Raw genomic sequence first — 21,449 nt, 5'->3', positions numbered from 1 at the left:
CAATAATAATAACAATAACAATAATAATAACAATAACAATAATAATAATAATAATAATAATAATAATAATAATGTGGTGTGTCAGTGGTCGGTGAGCGTCTCACCATGATGATGTCTCCGGCCCGGATGTTGAGGGCGGTCGGATCGTGGAGGTTCCAGAAGTCCTTCAGAGCTCTGACCTGCAGAACACCCGTCGCATCTGTGGGCGGGTCAGGGACAAGACCAGAACCAGAACCAGGTGAGTCCAAACCTTCAGCAAAACCCAACCTTATTATTAAATCACTAATCATTAATCATTAATCATTAATCATTAAACATTAATCATTAATCATTAATCATTAAACATTAATCATTAATCATTAAACATTAATCATTAATCATTAATCATTAATCATTAATCATTAAACATTAATCATTAATCATTAAACATTAATCATTAATCATTAATCATTAAACATTAATCATTAATCATTAATCATTAATCATTAAACATTAATCATTAATCATTAAACATTAATCATTAATCATTAATCATTAATCATTAATCATTAATAATTAAACATTGATCATTAATCATTAATCATTAATAATTAAACATTGATCATTAATCATTAATCATTAAACATTAATCATTAATCATTGATCATTAATCATTAATCATTAATCATTAAACATTAATCATTAAACATTAATCATTAATCGTTAATCATTAAACATTAATCATTAAACATTAATCATTAATAATTAAACATTAATCATTAATCATTAAACATTAATCATTAATCATTAATCATTGATCATTAATCATTAATCATTGATCATTAATCATTAATCATTAATCATTAATCATTAAACATTAATCATTAATCATTAAACATTAATCATTAATCATTAATCATTGATCATTAATCATTAATCATTGATCATTAATCATTAATCATTAATCATTAATCATTAAACATTAATCATTAATCATTGATCATTAATCATTAATAATTAAACATTGATCATTAATCATTAATCATTGATCATTAATCATTAATAATTAAACATTGATCATTAATCATTAATCATTGATCATTAATCATTAATCATTAAACATTGATCATTAATCATTAAACATTAATCATTGATCATTAATCATTAATCATTAATCATTAATAATTAAACATTGATCATTAATCATTAATCATTAATCATTAATCATTAATCATTAATAATTAAACATTGATCATTAATCATTAATCATTGATCATTAATCATTGATCATTAATCATTGATCATTAATCATTAATCATTGATCATTAATCATTAATCATTAATCATTAATAATTAAACATTGATCATTAATCATTAATCATTAATCATTGATCATTAATCATTAATAATTAAACATTGATCATTAATCATTAATCATTAAACATTGATCATTAATCATTAATAATTAAACATTGATCATTAATCATTAATCATTAATCATTAATCATTAATCATTAATGGATAATAAAATAAAGGTAAATGATCCATATTATGATAAAAACAGAGAAACTAAAAGACAGGAAGTCAGCGCTGGTTTCCAAAATAAGATATTGATTTTTTCTTCTTTTTTAACTCTGATGGAAACACGTCAACAATGAATCCACAGCGTGTTGAGTCTTTGAGTCGTCGAGTCTTTGAGTCTTTGAGTCTTTGAGAGGTTGAGTCGTCGAGTCTCCGCCGCCGTAAACAAGACGGGAAACTCTCTCCGCCATGTTGGAATCACTTCAACACAAACCGCTCATTACTCCTCAGTTCCCACAGGAAGTACTTCAACACACACACACACACACACACACACACACACACACACACACACACACACACACACACACACACACACACACACACACACGTACAGCAGTCTGGTCTTTGAAGCTGTGAGAGCCGACTGATAAAAGAGACTGAACGTTACGTAACCTAAACTCTAAACTCTAAACTCTAAACTGAAGCTGCTGAAAGAAACTCACAGAGAGCAGACAGAAAGACACGAAGACATGAAGAAGAAGAGAAGAAGAAGAAGGAGGAGAGGAAGGAGAGAAGGAAGGAGAGGAAGAAGAAGAAGAAGAGGAAGAAAATGAAGAAGAAGAGGAAGGAGAATAAGAAGAGGAAGAAGAGGAAGAAGGAGAGGAAGAAGGAGAGGAAGAAGAGGAGGAAGGAGAGGAAGATGAGGAGGAAGAGGAAGAAGAGGAAGAAGAGGAAGGAGAGGAGGAAGAAGAGGAGGAAGGAGAGGGAGGAGAGGAGGAAGAGGAAGAAGGAGAAGAAGAAGAGAAGGAAGAGGAAGAAGAGGAAGAAGAGGAAGAAGGAGAGGGAGGAGAGGAGGAAGGAGAGGAAGGAGAGGAGGAAGAAGAGGAGGGAGGAGAGGGAGGAGAGGAGGAAGGAGAGGAAGGAGAGGAGGAAGAGGAAGAAGAGGAGGGAGGAGAGGGAGGAGAGGAGGAAGAGGAGGAAGAAGAGGAGGAAGAGGAGGAAGAGGAGGAAGAGGAAGAAGAGGAGGAAGAGGAGGAAGAGGAGTGTTGGTTTGGACCTCGGAGCAGCTGCTTGATGTCTCTGCTGGCGTGCGACGTGGTGAACTGGTTGACGATGTCCAGCGCTGTCTGGTTGTAGGTGTTTCTGATGTTCACATCCACTCCAGCCTGCAGGGACAACATGAAGGACAAAGACATTTATTCTGTCTCATCTCTGTGTTCCTAAACATCTGTTTATTACCACGCTGTATGGAGAGCTAAACATCTGTTTATTACCACGCTGTATGGAGAGCTAAACATCTGTTTATTACCACGCTGTATGGAGAGCTAAACATCTGTTTATTACCACGCTGTATGGGGAGCTTAACATCTGTTTATTACCACGCCGTGTTGAGAGCTCAACATCTGTTTATTACCACGCTGTATAGAGAGCTAAACATCTGTTTATTACCACGCTGTATGGAGAGCTAAACATCTGTTTATTACCAGGCTGTATGGAGAGCTAAACATCTGTTTATTACCACGCTGTATGGAGAGCTAAACATCTGTTTATTACCACGCTGTATGGAGAGCTAAACATCTGTTTATTACCACGCTGTATGGAGAGCTAAACATCTGTTTATTACCACGCTCTATAGAGAGCTAAACATCTAATTATGACCAGGCTGTATGGAGAGCTAAACATCTGTTTATTACCACGTCCTGTTGAGAGCTAAACATCTGTGTATTACCACGCTGTATGGAGAGCAAAACATCTGTTTATTACAATGCTGTATAGAGAGCTAAACATCTGTTTATTACCACGCTGTATGGAGAGCTAAACATCTGTTTATTACAATGCTGTATAGAGAGCTAAACATCTGTTTATTACAATGCTGTATAGAGAGCTAAACATCTGTTTATTACCACGCTGTATGGAGAGCTAAACATCTGTTTATTACCACGCTGTATGGAGAGCTAAACATCTGTTTATTACCACGCTGTATAGAGAGCTAAACATCTGTTTATTACCACGCTGTATGGAGAGCTAAACATCTGTTTATTACAATGCTGTATAGAGAGCTAAACATCTGTTTATTACCACGCTGTATAGAGAGCTAAACATCTGTTTATTACCACGCTGTATGGAGAGCTAAACATCTGTTTATTACCACGCTGTATGGAGAGCTTAACATCTGTTTATTACCACGCCGAGTTGAGAGCTCAACATCTGTTTATTACCACGCTGTATAGAGAGCTAAACATCTGTTTATTACCACGCTGTATGGAGAGCTAAACATCTGTTTATTACCAGGCTGTATAGAGAGCTAAACATGTGTTTATTACCACGCTGTATAGAGAGCTAAACATCTGTTTATTACCACGCTGTATGGAGAGCTAAACATCTGTTTATTACCACGCTGTATGGAGAGCTAAACATCTGTTTATTACCACGCTGTATGGAGAGCTTAACATCTGTTTATTACCACGCCGTGTTGAGAGCTCAACATCTGTTTATTACCACGCTGTATAGAGAGCTAAACATCTGTTTATTACCACGCTGTATGGAGAGCTAAACATCTGTTTATTACCAGGCTGTATGGAGAGCTAAACATCTGTTTATTACCACGCTGTATGGAGAGCTAAACATCTGTTTATTACCACGCTGTATGGAGAGCTAAACATCTGTTTATTACCACGCTGTATGGAGAGCTAAACATCTGTTTATTACCACGCTCTATAGAGAGCTAAACATCTAATTATGACCAGGCTGTATTGAGAGCTAAACATCTGTTTATTACCACGTCCTGTTGAGAGCTAAACATCTGTGTATTACCACGCTGTATGGAGAGCTAAACATCTGTTTATTACAATGCTGTATAGAGAGCTAAACATCTGTTTATTACCACGCTGTATGGAGAGCTAAACATCTGTTTATTACCACGCTGTATGGAGAGCTTAACATCTGTTTATTACCACGCCGTGTTGAGAGCTCAACATCTGTTTATTACCACGCTGTATAGAGAGCTAAACATCTGTTTATTACCACGCTGTATGGAGAGCTAAACATCTGTTTATTACCAGGCTGTATAGAGAGCTAAACATCTGTTTATTACCACGCTGTATAGAGAGCTAAACATCTGTTTATTACCAGGCTGTATGGAGAGATAAACATCTGTTTATTACCACGTCCTGTTGAGAGCTAAACATCTGTGTATTACCACGCTGTATGGAGAGCTAAACATCTGTTTATTACCAAGCTGTATGGAGAGCTAAACATCTGTTTATTACCACGCTCTATAGAGAGCTAAACATCTAATTATGACCAGGCTGTATGGAGAGCTAAACATCTGTTTATTACCACGTCCTGTTGAGAGCTAAACATCTGTGTATTACCACGCTGTATGGAGAGCTTAACATCTGTTTATTACCACGCCGTGTTGAGAGCTCAACATCTGTTTATTACCACGCTGTATGGAGAGCTAAACATCTGTTTATTACCACGCTGTATGGAGAGCTTAACATCTGTTTATTACCACGCCGTGTTGAGAGCTCAACATCTGTTTATTACCACGCTGTATAGAGAGCTAAACATCTGTTTATTACCACGCTGTATGGAGAGCTAAACATCTGTTTATTACCAGGCTGTATAGAGAGCTAAACATCTGTTTATTACCACGCTGTATAGAGAGCTAAACATCTGTTTATTACCAGGCTGTATGGAGAGCTAAACATCTGTTTATTACCACGTCCTGTTGAGAGCTAAACATCTGTGTATTACCACGCTGTATGGAGAGCTAAACATCTGTTTATTACAATGCTGTATAGAGAGCTAAACATCTGTTTATTACCACGCTGTATAGAGAGCTAAACATCTGTTTATTACCACGCCGTGTAGAGAGCTAAACATCTGTGTATTACCACGCTCTATGGAGAGCTAAACATCTGTTTATTACAATGCTGTATAGAGAGCTAAACATCTGTTTATTACCACGCCGTGTAGAGAGCTAAACATCTGTTTATTACCACGCCGTATAGAGAGCTAAACATCTGTTTATTACCCCGCTGTATAGAGAGCTAAACATCTGTTTATTACCAGGCTGTATGGAGAGCTAAACATCTGTTTATTACCACGCTGTATGGAGAGCTAAACATCTGTTTATTACCACGCTGTATGGAGAGCTAAACATCTGTTTATTACCACGCTGTATGGAGAGCTAAACATCTGTTTATTACCACGCTCTATAGAGAGCTAAACATCTAATTATGACCAGGCTGTATGGAGAGCTAAACATCTGTTTATTACCACGTCCTGTTGAGAGCTAAACATCTGTGTATTACCACGCTGTATGGAGAGCAAAACATCTGTTTATTACAATGCTGTATAGAGAGCTAAACATCTGTTTATTACCACGCTGTATGGAGAGCTAAACATCTGTTTATTACAATGCTGTATAGAGAGCTAAACATCTGTTTATTACAATGCTGTATAGAGAGCTAAACATCTGTTTATTACCACGCTGTATGGAGAGCTAAACATCTGTTTATTACCACGCTGTATGGAGAGCTAAACATCTGTTTATTACCACGCTGTATAGAGAGCTAAACATCTGTTTATTACCACGCTGTATGGAGAGCTAAACATCTGTTTATTACAATGCTGTATAGAGAGCTAAACATCTGTTTATTACCACGCTGTATAGAGAGCTAAACATCTGTTTATTACCACGCTGTATGGAGAGCTAAACATCTGTTTATTACCACGCTGTATGGAGAGCTTAACATCTGTTTATTACCACGCCGTGTTGAGAGCTCAACATCTGTTTATTACCACGCTGTATAGAGAGCTAAACATCTGTTTATTACCACGCTGTATGGAGAGCTAAACATCTGTTTATTACCAGGCTGTATAGAGAGCTAAACATGTGTTTATTACCACGCTGTATAGAGAGCTAAACATCTGTTTATTACCACGCTGTATGGAGAGCTAAACATCTGTTTATTACCACGCTGTATGGAGAGCTAAACATCTGTTTATTACCACGCTGTATGGAGAGCTTAACATCTGTTTATTACCACGCCGTGTTGAGAGCTCAACATCTGTTTATTACCACGCTGTATAGAGAGCTAAACATCTGTTTATTACCACGCTGTATGGAGAGCTAAACATCTGTTTATTACCAGGCTGTATGGAGAGCTAAACATCTGTTTATTACCACGCTGTATGGAGAGCTAAACATCTGTTTATTACCACGCTGTATGGAGAGCTAAACATCTGTTTATTACCACGCTGTATGGAGAGCTAAACATCTGTTTATTACCACGCTCTATAGAGAGCTAAACATCTAATTATGACCAGGCTGTATTGAGAGCTAAACATCTGTTTATTACCACGTCCTGTTGAGAGCTAAACATCTGTGTATTACCACGCTGTATGGAGAGCTAAACATCTGTTTATTACAATGCTGTATAGAGAGCTAAACATCTGTTTATTACCACGCTGTATGGAGAGCTAAACATCTGTTTATTACCACGCTGTATGGAGAGCTTAACATCTGTTTATTACCACGCCGTGTTGAGAGCTCAACATCTGTTTATTACCACGCTGTATAGAGAGCTAAACATCTGTTTATTACCACGCTGTATGGAGAGCTAAACATCTGTTTATTACCAGGCTGTATAGAGAGCTAAACATCTGTTTATTACCACGCTGTATAGAGAGCTAAACATCTAATTATGACCAGGCTGTATGGAGAGCTAAACATCTGTTTATTACCACGTCCTGTTGAGAGCTAAACATCTGTGTATTACCACGCTGTATGGAGAGCTAAACATCTGTTTATTACCAAGCTGTATGGAGAGCTAAACATCTGTTTATTACCACGCTCTATAGAGAGCTAAACATCTAATTATGACCAGGCTGTATGGAGAGCTAAACATCTGTTTATTACCACGTCCTGTTGAGAGCTAAACATCTGTGTATTACCACGCTGTATGGAGAGCTAAACATCTGTTTATTACAATGCTGTATAGAGAGCTAAACATCTGTTTATTACCACGCTGTATGGAGAGCTTAACATCTGTTTATTACCACGCCGTGTTGAGAGCTCAACATCTGTTTATTACCACGCTGTATGGAGAGCTAAACATCTGTTTATTACCACTCTGTATGGAGAGCTTAACATCTGTTTATTACCACGCCGTGTTGAGAGCTCAACATCTGTTTATTACCACGCTGTATAGAGAGCTAAACATCTGTTTATTACCACGCTGTATGGAGAGCTAAACATCTGTTTATTACCAGGCTGTATAGAGAGCTAAACATCTGTTTATTACCACGCTGTATAGAGAGCTAAACATCTGTTTATTACCAGGCTGTATGGAGAGCTAAACATCTGTTTATTACCACGTCCTGTTGAGAGCTAAACATCTGTGTATTACCACGCTGTATGGAGAGCTAAACATCTGTTTATTACAATGCTGTATAGAGAGCTAAACATCTGTTTATTACCACGCTGTATAGAGAGCTAAACATCTGTTTATTACCACGCCGTGTAGAGAGCTAAACATCTGTGTATTACCACGCTCTATGGAGAGCTAAACATCTGTTTATTACAATGCTGTATAGAGAGCTAAACATCTGTTTATTACCACGCCGTGTAGAGAGCTAAACATCTGTTTATTACCACGCCGTATAGAGAGCTAAACATCTGTTTATTACCACACTGTATGGAGAGCTAAACATCTGTTTATTACCAAGCTGTATAGAAGGCTAAACATCTGTTTATTACCACACTGTATAGAGAGCTAAACATCTGTTTATTACCAGGCTGTATGGAGAGCTAAACATCTGTTTATTACCAGGCTGTATAGAGAGCTAAACATCTGTTTATTACCACGCTGTATGGAGAGCTAAACATCTGTTTATTACCACGCTGTATAGAGAGCTAAACATCTGTTTATTACCACGCTGTATGGTGAGCTAAACATCTGTTTATTACAATGCTGAATAGAGAGCTAAACATCTGTTTATTACCACGCTGTATGGAGAGCTTAACATCTGTTTATTACCACGCCGTGTTGAGAGCTCAACATCTGTTTATTACCACGCTGTATAGAGAGCTAAACATCTGTTTATTACCACGCTGTATGGAGAGCTAAACATCTGTTTATTACCAGGCTGTATGGAGAGCTAAACATCTGTTTATTACCACGCTGTATGGAGAGCTAAACATCTGTTTATTACCACGCTGTATGGAGAGCTAAACATCTGTTTATTACCACGCTGTATGGAGAGCTAAACATCTGTTTATTACCACGCTCTATAGAGAGCTAAACATCTAATTATGACCAGGCTGTATTGAGAGCTAAACATCTGTTTATTACCACGTCCTGTTGAGAGCTAAACATCTGTGTATTACCACGCTGTATGGAGAGCTAAACATCTGTTTATTACAATGCTGTATAGAGAGCTAAACATCTGTTTATTACCACGCTGTATGGAGAGCTAAACATCTGTTTATTACCACGCTGTATGGAGAGCTTAACATCTGTTTATTACCACGCCGTGTTGAGAGCTCAACATCTGTTTATTACCACGCTGTATAGAGAGCTAAACATCTGTTTATTACCACGCTGTATGGAGAGCTAAACATCTGTTTATTACCAGGCTGTATAGAGAGCTAAACATCTGTTTATTACCACGCTGTATAGAGAGCTAAACATCTAATTATGACCAGGCTGTATGGAGAGCTAAACATCTGTTTATTACCACGTCCTGTTGAGAGCTAAACATCTGTGTATTACCACGCTGTATGGAGAGCTAAACATCTGTTTATTACCAAGCTGTATGGAGAGCTAAACATCTGTTTATTACCACGCTCTATAGAGAGCTAAACATCTAATTATGACCAGGCTGTATGGAGAGCTAAACATCTGTTTATTACCACGTCCTGTTGAGAGCTAAACATCTGTGTATTACCACGCTGTATGGAGAGCTAAACATCTGTTTATTACAATGCTGTATAGAGAGCTAAACATCTGTTTATTACCACGCTGTATGGAGAGCTTAACATCTGTTTATTACCACGCCGTGTTGAGAGCTCAACATCTGTTTATTACCACGCTGTATGGAGAGCTAAACATCTGTTTATTACCACGCTGTATGGAGAGCTTAACATCTGTTTATTACCACGCCGTGTTGAGAGCTCAACATCTGTTTATTACCACGCTGTATAGAGAGCTAAACATCTGTTTATTACCACGCTGTATGGAGAGCTAAACATCTGTTTATTACCAGGCTGTATAGAGAGCTAAACATCTGTTTATTACCACGCTGTATAGAGAGCTAAACATCTGTTTATTACCAGGCTGTATGGAGAGCTAAACATCTGTTTATTACCACGTCCTGTTGAGAGCTAAACATCTGTGTATTACCACGCTGTATGGAGAGCTAAACATCTGTTTATTACAATGCTGTATAGAGAGCTAAACATCTGTTTATTACCACGCTGTATAGAGAGCTAAACATCTGTTTATTACCACGCCGTGTAGAGAGCTAAACATCTGTGTATTACCACGCTCTATGGAGAGCTAAACATCTGTTTATTACAATGCTGTATAGAGAGCTAAACATCTGTTTATTACCACGCCGTGTAGAGAGCTAAACATCTGTTTATTACCACGCCGTATAGAGAGCTAAACATCTGTTTATTACCCCGCTGTATAGAGAGCTAAACATCTGTTTATTACCACACTGTATGGAGAGCTAAACATCTGTTTATTACCAAGCTGTATAGAAGGCTAAACATCTGTTTATTACCACACTGTATAGAGAGCTAAACATCTGTTTATTACCAGGCTGTATGGAGAGCTAAACATCTGTTTATTACCAGGCTGTATAGAGAGCTAAACATCTGTTTATTACCACGCTGTATGGAGAGCTAAACATCTGTTTATTACCACGCTGTATAGAGAGCTAAACATCTGTTTATTACCACGCTGTATGGTGAGCTAAACATCTGTTTATTACAATGCTGTATAGAGAGCTAAACATCTGTTTATTACCACGCTGTATGGAGAGCTTAACATCTGTTTATTACCACGCCGTGTTGAGAGCTCAACATCTGTTTATTACCACGCTGTATAGAGAGCTAAACATTTGTTTATTACCACGCTGTATGGAGAGCTAAACATCTGTTTATTACCAGGCTGTATAGAGAGCTAAACATCTGTTTATTACCACGCTGTATAGAGAGCTAAACATCTGTTTATTACCACGCTGTATGGAGAGCTAAACATCTGTTTATTACAATGCTGTATAGAGAGCTAAACATCTGTTTATTACCACGCTGTATAGAGAGCTAAACATCTGTTTATTACCACGCTGTATGGAGAGCTAAACATCTGTTTATTACCACGCTGTATGGAGAGCTTAACATCTGTTTATTACCACGCCGAGTTGAGAGCTCAACATCTGTTTATTACCACGCTGTATAGAGAGCTAAACATCTGTTTATTACCACGCTGTATGGAGAGCTAAACATCTGTTTATTACCAGGCTGTATAGAGAGCTAAACATCTGTTTATTACCACGCTGTATGGAGAGCTAAACATCTGTTTATTACCACGCTGTATAGAGAGCTAAACATCTGTTTATTACCACGTCCTGTTGAGAGCTAAACATCTGTGTATTACCACGCTGTATGGAGAGCTAAACATCTGTTTATTACAATGCTGTATAGAGAGCTAAACATCTCTTTATTACCACGCTGTATAGAGAGCTAAACATCTGTTTATTACCACGCCGTGTAGAAAGCTAAACATCTGTGTATTACCACGCTGTATGGAGAGCTAAACATCTGTTTATTACAATGCTGTATAGAGAGCTAAACATCTGTTTATTACCACGCCGTGTAGAGCTAAACATCTGTTTATTACCACGCCGTATAGAGAGCTAAACATCTGTTTATTACCCCGCTGTATAGAGAGCTAAACATCTGTTTATTACCACACTGTATGGAGAGCTAAACATCTGTTTATTACCAGGCTGTATAGAAGGCTAAACATCTATTTATTACCACACTGTATAGAGAGCTAAACATCTGTTTATTACCAGGCTGTATGGAGAGCTAAACATCTGTTTATTACCAGGCTGTATAGAGAGCTAAACATCTGTTTATTACCACGCTGTATGGAGAGCTAAACATCTGTTTATTACCACGCCGTATAGTGCTACACATCTGTTTATTACCACGCCGTATAGAGTGCTAAACATCTGTTTATTACCACGCCGTATAGAGAGCTAAACATCTGTTTATTACCACGCTCTATGGAGAGCTAAACATCTGTTTATTACCAGGCTGTATAGAGAGCTAAACATCTGTTTATTACCACGCCCTGTTGAGAGCTAAACATCTGTTTATTACCACGCTGTATGGAGAGCTAAACATCTGTTTATTACCACGCTGTGTTGAGAGCTAAACATCTGTTTATTACCACGCTGTATAGAGAGCTAAACATCTGTTTATTACCACGCCGTAAAGAGATAAACATCTGTTTATTACCACGCTGTATAGAGAGCTAAACATCTGTTTATTACCACACTGTATAGAGAGCTAAACATCTGTTTATTACCACACTGTATAGAGAGCTAAACATCTGTTTATTACCACGCTGTATGGAGAGCTAAACATCTGTTTATTACCACGCTGTATGGAGAGCTAAACATCTGTTTATTACCACGCTGTATAGAGAGCTAAACATCTGTTTATTACCACGCCGTATAGAGAGCTAAACATCTGTTTATTACCAGGCTGTATAGAGAGCTAAACATCTGTTTATTACCACGCTGTATAGAGAGCTAAACATCTGTTTATTACCAGGCTGTATGGAGAGCTAAACATCTGTTTATTACCACGCCGTGTTGAGAGCTAAACATCTGTTTATTATCACGCTGTATAGAGAGCTAAACATCTGTTTATTACCACGCTGTATAGAGAGCTAAACATCTGTTTATTACCACGCTGTATGGAGAGCTAAACATATGTTTATTGCGCCGTAGAGAGGGGAAAACATCTGTTTATTACCACGCTGTATAGAGAGCTAAACATCTGTTTATTACCACACCGTATAGAGAGCTAAACATCTGTTTATTACCACGAGGTATAGAGAGCTAACCATCTTTTTATTACCACGCTGTATAGAGAGCTAAACATCTATTTATTACCACGCTGTATAGAGAGCTAAACATATGTTTATTACCACGCTGTATAGAGAGCTAAACATCTGTTTATTACCACGCTGTATGGAGAGCTAAACATCTGTTTATTACCACGCTGTATGGAGAGCTAAACATCTGTTTATTACCACGCCGTATAGAGAGCTAAACATCTGTTTATTACCAGGCTGTATGGAGAGCTAAACATCTGTTTATTACCAGGCTGTATAGAGAGCTAAACATCTGTTTATTACCATGCTCTATAGAGAGCTAAACATCTGTTTATTACCACGCCGTATAAAGAGCTAAACATCTGTTTATTACCACGCTGTATAGAGAGCTAAACATCTGTTTATTACCAGGCTGTATAGAGAGCTAAACATCTGTTTATTACCACGCTCTATAGAGAGCTAAACATCTGTTTATTACCACACTGTATAGAGAGCTAAACATATGTTTATTACCACGCTGTATAGAGAGCTAAACATCTGTTTATTACCACGCTGTATAGAGAGCTAAACATCTGTTTATTACCAGGCTGTATAGAGAGCTAAACATCTGTTTATTACCACGCCGTATAGAGAGCTAAACATCTGTTTATTACCACGCTGTATAGAGAGCTAAACATCTGTTTATTACCAGGCTGTATAGAGAGCTAAACATCTGTTTATTACCACGCTCTATAGAGAGCTAAACATCTGTTTATTACCACACTGTATAGAGAGCTAAACATATGTTTATTACCACGCCGTATAGAGAGCTAAACATCTGTTTATTACCAGGCTGTATAGAGAGCTAAACATCTGTTTATTACCAGGCTGTATAGAGAGCTAAACATCTGTTTATTACCACGCTCTATAGAGAGCTAAACATCTGTTTATTACCACGCCGTATAGAGAGCTAAACATCTGTTTATTACCAGGCTGTATAGAGAGCTAAACATCTGTTTATTACCACGCTGTATAGAGAGCTAAACATCTGTTTATTACCACGCTCTATAGAGAGCTAAACATCTGTTTATTACCACACTGTATAGAGAGCTAAACATATGTTTATTACCACGCTGTATAGAGAGCTAAACATCTGTTTATTACCACGCCGTATAGAGAGCTAAACATCTGTTTATTACCAGGCTGTATGGAGAGCTAAACATCTGTTTATTACCACGCTCTATAGAGAGCTAAACATCTGTTTATTACCACACTGTATAGAGAGCTAAACATCTGTTTATTACCACGCTGTATAGAGAGCTAAACATCTGTTTATTACCACACTGTATAGAGAGCTAAACATCTGTTTATTACCACGCTGTATAGAGAGCTAAACATCTGTTTATTACCACACTGTATAGAGAGCTAAACATCTGTTTATTACCACGCTGTATAGAGAGCTAAACATCTGTTTATTACCACACTGTATAGAGAGCTAAACATCTGTTTATTACCACGCCGTATAGAGTGCTACAGGAATCCTGAAACTGAGCTGTTTGTAGCCTAGGTAGATTTTCACTTCACAAATCATAAATCATAAAGTGGTGTTCGTTAGTGGAGATTATATTCATGAACAAAACGTGTCAGTGTCATAAACGTTTGTCTATTTTCTGTTATAATCCAAAACCCAATGGAACAATCCCATTGGCTGTTAGCGGAGGGAACCAGGGAGATGATCACTTCCTGTTAGGAACCAGGGAGATGATCACTTCCTGTTAGTGGAAGGAACACTTCCTGTTGGACTAGAGAAATACCTTGGAGCCCTCTATCATTGTAGGTCAAAAAATTTGTCTAAATTACGAAGCTGGAGGAGACGGTAATATATCTAATATTCAGAGAAAAAAAACTCTGAAGTCACAAATTTATGAGAAAAAACTGGTCAGGTGACTGCTGACATCACTCAGTGTGTTGTCAGGTGACTGCTGACATCACTCAGTGTGTTGTCAGGTGACTGCTGACATCACTCAGTGTGTTGTCAGGTGACTGCTGACATCACTCCGTGTGTTGTCAGGTGACTCAGTGTGTTGTCAGGTGACTCAGTGTGTTGTCAGGTGACTCAGTGTGTTGTCAGGTGACTCAGTGTGTTGTCAGGTGACTCAACGTGTTGTCAGGTGACTCAGTGTGTTGTCAGGTGACTCAGTGTGTTGTCAGGTGACTCAGTGTGTTGTCAGGTGACTCAACGTGTTGTCAGGTGACTCAGTGTGTTGTCAGGTGACTCAGTGTGTTGTCAGGTGACTCAGTGTGTTGTCAGGTGACTCAGTGTGTTGTCAGGTGACTCAGTGTGTTGTCAGGTGACTCAGTGTGTTGTCAGGGGAACTCACGTCCAGCAGCAGGCGGACCACGTCCGTCTTCCCGTACAGAGACGCTTCATGCAGCGCCGTTCCAGACTTGGTGGTCTTGTTGATGTCGATGCCGGCCGTCAGCAGCAGACTGCAACAAAACAGATCCACCTCTGAGTCCTGAAGCTGAGTCCTGAACCTGAAACTGGGTCCTGAACCTGGACCTGAAGCTGAATCCTGAGCCTGGGTCCTGAAGCTGAGTCCTGAACCTGAGTCCTGAAGGTGTGTCCTGAAGCTGAGTCCTGAACCTGAGTCCTGAAGGTGTGTCCTGAAGCTGAGTCCTGAACCTGAGTCCTGAAGGTGTGTCCTGAAGCTGAGTCCTGAACCTGAGTCCTGAACCTTAGTCCTGAACCTGAGTCCTGAACCTGAGTCCTGAAGGTGTGTCCTGAAGCTGAGTCCTGAAGCTGGGTCCTAAAACTGAGTCCTGAAGCTGAGTCCTGAACCTGAGTCCTGAACCTGAGTCCTGAACCTGAGTCCTCAACCTGAGTCCTGAAGCTGGGTCCTAAAACTGAGTCCTGAAGCTGAGTCCTGAACCTGAGTCCTGAACCTGAGTCCTGAACCTGGGTCCTGAACCTGAGTCCTAAAACTGAGTCCTGAGCCTGGGTCCTGAACCTGAGTCCTGAAGGTGTGTCCTGAAGCTGAGTCCTGAACCTGAGTCCTGAACCTGAGTCCTGAAGGTGTGTCCTGAACCTGAGTCCTGAGTCCTGAATCTGAGTCCTGAAGGTGTGTCCTGAAGCTGAGTCCTGAACCTGAGTCCTGAACCTGAATCCTGAACCTGAAACTGGGTCCTGAACCTGAACCTGAAGCTGAATCCTGAAGCTGAGTCCTGAATCTGAGTCCTGAAGCTGAGTCCTGAAGCTGAGTCCTGAGTCCTGAACCTGAGTCCTGAAGGTGTGTCCTGAAGCTGAGTCCTGAACCTGAGTCCTGAACCTGAAGCTGAATCCTGAACCTGAACCTGAACCTGAAGCTGAATCCTGAAGCTGAGTCCTGAACCTGAAGCTGAATCCTGAACCTGAAACTGGGTCCTGAACCGGAACCTGAACCTGGGTCCTGAACCTGAGTCCTGAAGGTGTGTCCTGAAGCTGAGTCCTGAACCTGAGTCCTGAACCTGAGTCCTGAACCTGAGTCCTGAACCTGAGTCCTGAAGGTGTGTCCTGAACCTGAGTCCTGAGTCCTGAACCTGAGTCCTGAAGGTGTGTCCTGAAGCTGAGTCCTGAACCTGAGTCCTGAACCTGAAGCTGAATCCTGAACCTGAAACTGGGTCCTGAACCTGAACCTGAAGCTGAATCCTGAAGCTGAGTCCTGAAGCTGAGTCCTGAACCTGAGTCCTGAGTCCTGAACCTCAGTCCTGAAGGTGTGTCCTGAAGCTGAGTCCTGAACCTGAGTCCTGAACCTGAAGCTGAATCCTGAACCTGAAACTGGGTCCTGAACCTGAACCTGAACCTGAACCTGAAGCTGAATCCTGAAGCTGAGTCCTGAACCTGAAGCTGAATCCTGAACCTGAAACTGGGTCCCGAACCGGAACCTGAACCTGAGTCCTGAACCTGAGTCCTGAAGGTGTGTCCTGAAGCTGAGTCCTGAACCTGAGTCCTGAACCTGAGTCCTGAACCTGAGTCCTGAAGGTGTGTCCTGAACCTGAGTCCTGAGTCCTGAACCTGAGTCCTGAAGGTGTGTCCTGAAGCTGAGTCCTGAACCTGAGTCCTGAACCTGAAGCTGAATCCTGAACCTGAAACTGGGTCCTGAACCTGAACCTGAACCTGAAGCTGAATCCTGAAGCTGAGTCCTGAAGCTGAGTCCTGAACCTGAGTCCTGAGTCCTGAACCTGAGTCCTGAAGGTGTGTCCTGAAGCTGAGTCCTGAACCTGAGTCCTGAACCTGAAGCTGAATCCTGAACCTGAAACTGGATCCTGAACCTGAACCTGAACCTGAACCTGAACCTGAAGCTGAATCCTGAAGCTTAGTCCTGAACCTGAAGCTGAATCCTGAACCTGAAACTGGGTCCTGAACCTGAACCTGAAGCTGAATCCTGAGCCTGGGTCCTGAAGCTGAGTCCTGAACCTGAGTCCTGAAGGTGTGTCCTGAAGCTGAGTCCTGAACCTGAGTCCTGAACCTGAAGCTGAATCCTGAACCTGAACCTGAACCTGAAGCTGAATCCTGAAGCTGAGTCCTGAACCTGAAGCTGAATCCTGAACCTGAAACTGGGTCCTGAACCGGAACCTGAACCTGGGTCCTGAACCTGAGTCCTGAAGGTGTGTCCTGAAGCTGAGTCCTGAACCTGAGTCCTGAACCTGAGTCCTGAACCTGAGTCCTGAACCTGAGTCCTGAAGGTGTGTCCTGAACCTGAGTCCTGAGTCCTGAACCTGAGTCCTGAAGGTGTGTCCTGAAGCTGAGTCCTGAACCTGAGTCCTGAACCTGAAGCTGAATCCTGAACCTGAAACTGGGTCCTGAACCTGAACCTGAAGCTGAATCCTGAAGCTGAGTCCTGAAGCTGAGTCCTGAACCTGAGTCCTGAGTCCTGAACCTCAGTCCTGAAGGTGTGTCCTGAAGCTGAGTCCTGAACCTGAGTCCTGAACCTGAAGCTGAATCCTGAACCTGAAACTGGGTCCTGAACCTGAACCTGAACCTGAACCTGAAGCTGAATCCTGAAGCTGAGTCCTGAACCTGAAGCTGAATCCTGAACCTGAAACTGGGTCCCGAACCGGAACCTGAACCTGAGTCCTGAACCTGAGTCCTGAAGGTGTGTCCTGAAGCTGAGTCCTGAACCTGAGTCCTGAACCTGAGTCCTGAACCTGAGTCCTGAAGGTGTGTCCTGAACCTGAGTCCTGAGTCCTGAACCTGAGTCCTGAAGGTGTGTCCTGAAGCTGAGTCCTGAACCTGAGTCCTGAACCTGAAGCTGAATCCTGAACCTGAAACTGGGTCCTGAACCTGAACCTGAACCTGAAGCTGAATCCTGAAGCTGAGTCCTGAAGCTGAGTCCTGAACTTGAGTCCTGAGTCCTGAACCTGAGTCCTGAAGGTGTGTCCTGAAGCTGAGTCCTGAACCTGAGTCCTGAACCTGAAGCTGAATCCTGAACCTGAAACTGGATCCTGAACCTGAACCTGAACCTGAACCTGAACCTGAAGCTGAATCCTGAAGCTTAGTCCTGAACCTGAAGCTGAATCCTGAACCTGAAACTGGGTCCTGAACCTGAACCTGAAGCTGAATCCTGAGCCTGGGTCCTGAAGCTGAGTCCTGAACCTGAGTCCTGAAGGTGTGTCCTGAAGCTGAGTCCTGAACCTGAGTCCTGAACCTGAAGCTGAATCCTGAACCTGAAACTGGGTCCTGAACCTGAACCTGAACCTGAACCTGAAGCTGAATCCTGAAGCTTAGTCCTGAACCTGAAGCTGAATCCTGAACCTGAAACTGGGTCCTGAACCTGAACCTGAAGCTGAATCCTGAGCCTGGGTCCTGAAGCTGAGTCCTGAACCTGAGTCCTGAAGGTGTGTCCTGAAGCTGAGTCCTGAACCTGAGTCCTGAAGGTGTGTCCTGAAGCTGAGTCCTGAACCTGAGTCCTGAACCTGAGTCCTGAACCTGAGTCCTGAAGGTGTGTCCTGAAGCTGAGTCCTGAACCTGAGTCCTGAAGCTGAGTCCTGAACCCTAGTCCTGAACCCGAGTCCTGAACCCGAGTCCTGAAACTGAGTCCTGAAACTGAGTCCTGAAACTGAGTCCTGAAGCTGAGTCCTCAACCTGAGTCCTGAAGCTGGGTCCTAAAACTGAGTCCTGAAGCTGAGTCCTGAACCTGAGTCCTGAACCTGAGTCCTGAAGCTGGGTCCTGAACCTGAGTCCTGAACCTGAGTCCTGAAGCTGGGTCCTAAAACTGATTCCTGAACCTGGGTCCTGAACCTGAGTCCTGAAGCTGAGTCCTGAACCTGAGTCCTGAACCTGGGTCCTGAACCTGAGTCCTGAACCTGGGTCCTGAACCTGAGTCCTAAAACTGAGTCCTGAACCTGAGTCCTGAACCTGAGTCCTGAAGGTGTGTCCTGAAGCTGAGTCCTGAACCTGAGTCCTGAACCTGAGTCCTGAACCTGAGTCCTGAAGGTGTGTCCTGAAGCTGAGTCCTGAACCTGAGTCCTGAACCTGAAGCTGAATCCTGAACCTGAAACTGGGTCCTGAACCTGAACCTGAAGCTGAATCCTGAAGCTGAGTCCTGAACGTGAGTCCTGAAGCTGAGTCCTGAACCTGGTTCCTGAACCTGAGTCCTGAACCCTAGTCCTGAACCCGAGTCCTGAACCTGAGTCCTGAAACTGAGTCCTGAAGCTGAGTCCTGAAGCTGAGTCCTGAACCTGAGTCCTGAACCTGAAGCTGAATCCTGAACCTGAAACTGGGTCCTGAACCTGAACCTGAACCTGAATCCTGAAGCTGAGTCCTGAAGCTGAGTCCTGAACCTGAGTCCTGAGTCCTGAAGCTGGGTCCTAAAACTGAGTCCTGAAGCTGAGTCCTGAACCTGAGTCCTCAAGCTGAGTCCTGAACCTGAGTCCTGAAGGTGTGTCCTGAAGCTGAGTCCTGAACCTGAGTCCTGAACCTGAATCCTGAACCTGAAACTGGGTCCTGAACCTGAACCTGAACCTGAACCTGAACCTGAACCTGAAGCTGAATCCTGAAGCTTAGTCCTGAACCTGAAGCTGAATCCTGAACCTGAAACTGGGTCCTGAACCTGAACCTGAAGCTGAATCCTGAGCCCTGAAGCTGAGTCCTGAACCTGAGTCCTGAAGGTGTGTCCTGAAGCTGAGTCCTGAACCTGAGTCCTGAAGGTGTGTCCTGAAGCTGAGTCCTGAACCTGAGTCCTGAACCTGAGTCCTGAACCTGAGTCCTGAAGGTGTGTCCTGAAGCTGAGTCCTGAACCTGAGTCCTGAAGCTGAGTCCTGAACCCTAGTCCTGAACCCGAGTCCTGAACCCGAGTCCTGAAACTGAGTCCTGAAGCTGAGTCCTCAACCTGAGTCCTGAAGCTGGGTCCTAAAACTGAGTCCTGAAGCTGAGTCCTGAACCTGAGTCCTGAACCTGAGTCCTGAACCTGAGTCCTGAACCTGAGTCCTGAAGCTGGGTCCTAAAACTGATTCCTGAACCTGGGTCCTGAACCTGAGTCCTGAAGCTGAGTCCTGAACCTGAGTCCTGAACCTGAGTCCTAAAACTGAGTCCTGAGCCTGGGTCCTGAACCTGAGTCCTAAAACTGAGTCCTGAACCTGGGTCCTGAACCTGAGTCCTGAACCTGGGTCCTGAACCTGAGTCCTAAAACTGAGTCCTGAACCTGAGTCCTGAACCTGAGTCCTGAAGGTGTGTCCTGAAGCTGAGTCCTGAACCTGAGTCCTGAACCTGAGTCCTGAACCTGAGTCCTGAAGGTGTGTCCTGAAGCTGAGTCCTGAACCTGAGTCCTGAAGCTGAGTCCTGAAGCTGAGTCCTGAACCTGAAGCTGAATCCTGAACCTGAAACTGGGTCCTGAACCTGAACCTGAAGCTGAATCCTGAAGCTGAGTCCTGAATGTGAGTCCTGAAGCTGAGTCCTGAACCTGGTTCCTGAACCTGAGTCCTGAACCCTAGTCCTGAACCCGAGTCCTGAACCTGAGTCCTGAAACTGAGTCCTGAAGCTGAGTCCTGAAGCTGAGTCCTGAACCTGAGTCCTGAACCTGAAGCTGAATCCTGAACCTGAAACTGGGTCCTGAACCTGAACCTGAAGCTGAATCCTGAAGCTGAGTCCTGAAGCTGAGTCCTGAACCTGAGTCCTGAGTCCTGAAGCTGGGTCCTAAAACTGAGTCCTGAAGCTGAGTCCTGAACCTGAGTCCTCAAGCTGAGTCCTGAACCTGAGTCCTGAAGCTGAGTCCTGAACCTGAGTCCTGAACCTGAGTCCTGAAGCTGGGTTTCCTAAAACTGAGTCCTGAAGCTGGGTCCTGAACCTGAGTCCTAAAACTGAGTCCTGAACCTGAGTCCTGAAACTGAGTCCTAAAACTGAGTCCTGAACCTGGGTCCTGAACCTGAGTCTTAAAACTGAGTCCTGAACCTGGGTCCTGAACCTGAGTCCTGAGGCTGGGTCCTGAAGCTGGGTCAGGATTAGGGTTAGGGTTAGGGGTTTGGGTTTGGGTTTTACCGTATGATGTCTTTGTGTCCGTTGCGGGCGGCGAGGTGAAGCGGCGTGGTGAAGGCCGAGTCCGTCTGCTCCTTCCTCTCTCCTTCCAACAACGCCACGACCATGTTACTGCTCAGCAACAGCTGGGACACCTGGGGGGACGGGGACCATCAGACACAATGAGGACCCGCAGACACAACGAGGACCATCAGACACAATGAGGACCAGCAGACACAACGAGGACCATCAGACACAATGAGGACCATCAGACACAATGAGGCCAGCAGACACAACGAGGACCATCAGACACAATGAGGACCATCAGA

At 42.4% G+C, this 21,449-nt stretch overlaps 1 protein-coding gene across 6 annotated transcripts in view; it reads right to left on the bottom strand.

Annotated features, from left to right (window-relative positions):
* LOC141781385 (CASK interacting protein 2) overlaps positions 1 to 21,449 on the bottom strand; it is a 135,470-nt gene that overhangs the window by 30,587 nt on the left and 83,434 nt on the right. For all 6 annotated transcript variants that reach the window (XM_074657100.1, XM_074657102.1, XM_074657105.1 and 3 more), the window contains exons 8-11: positions 21,145 to 21,275; positions 15,011 to 15,119; positions 2,561 to 2,669; positions 105 to 199 (exon numbers count right to left, since the gene is read on the bottom strand). In XM_074657100.1, the coding sequence (XP_074513201.1) occupies positions 105 to 199; positions 2,561 to 2,669; positions 15,011 to 15,119; positions 21,145 to 21,275 (444 nt within the window). The remainder of the gene's footprint in view (positions 1 to 104; positions 200 to 2,560; positions 2,670 to 15,010; positions 15,120 to 21,144; positions 21,276 to 21,449) is intronic.

This window comes from Sebastes fasciatus, chromosome 13 (genome assembly GCF_043250625.1).
Source record: "Sebastes fasciatus isolate fSebFas1 chromosome 13, fSebFas1.pri, whole genome shotgun sequence".
NCBI lineage: Eukaryota > Metazoa > Chordata > Actinopteri > Perciformes > Sebastidae > Sebastes > Sebastes fasciatus.
This window is presented reverse-complemented; position numbering and strand designations above follow the sequence as displayed.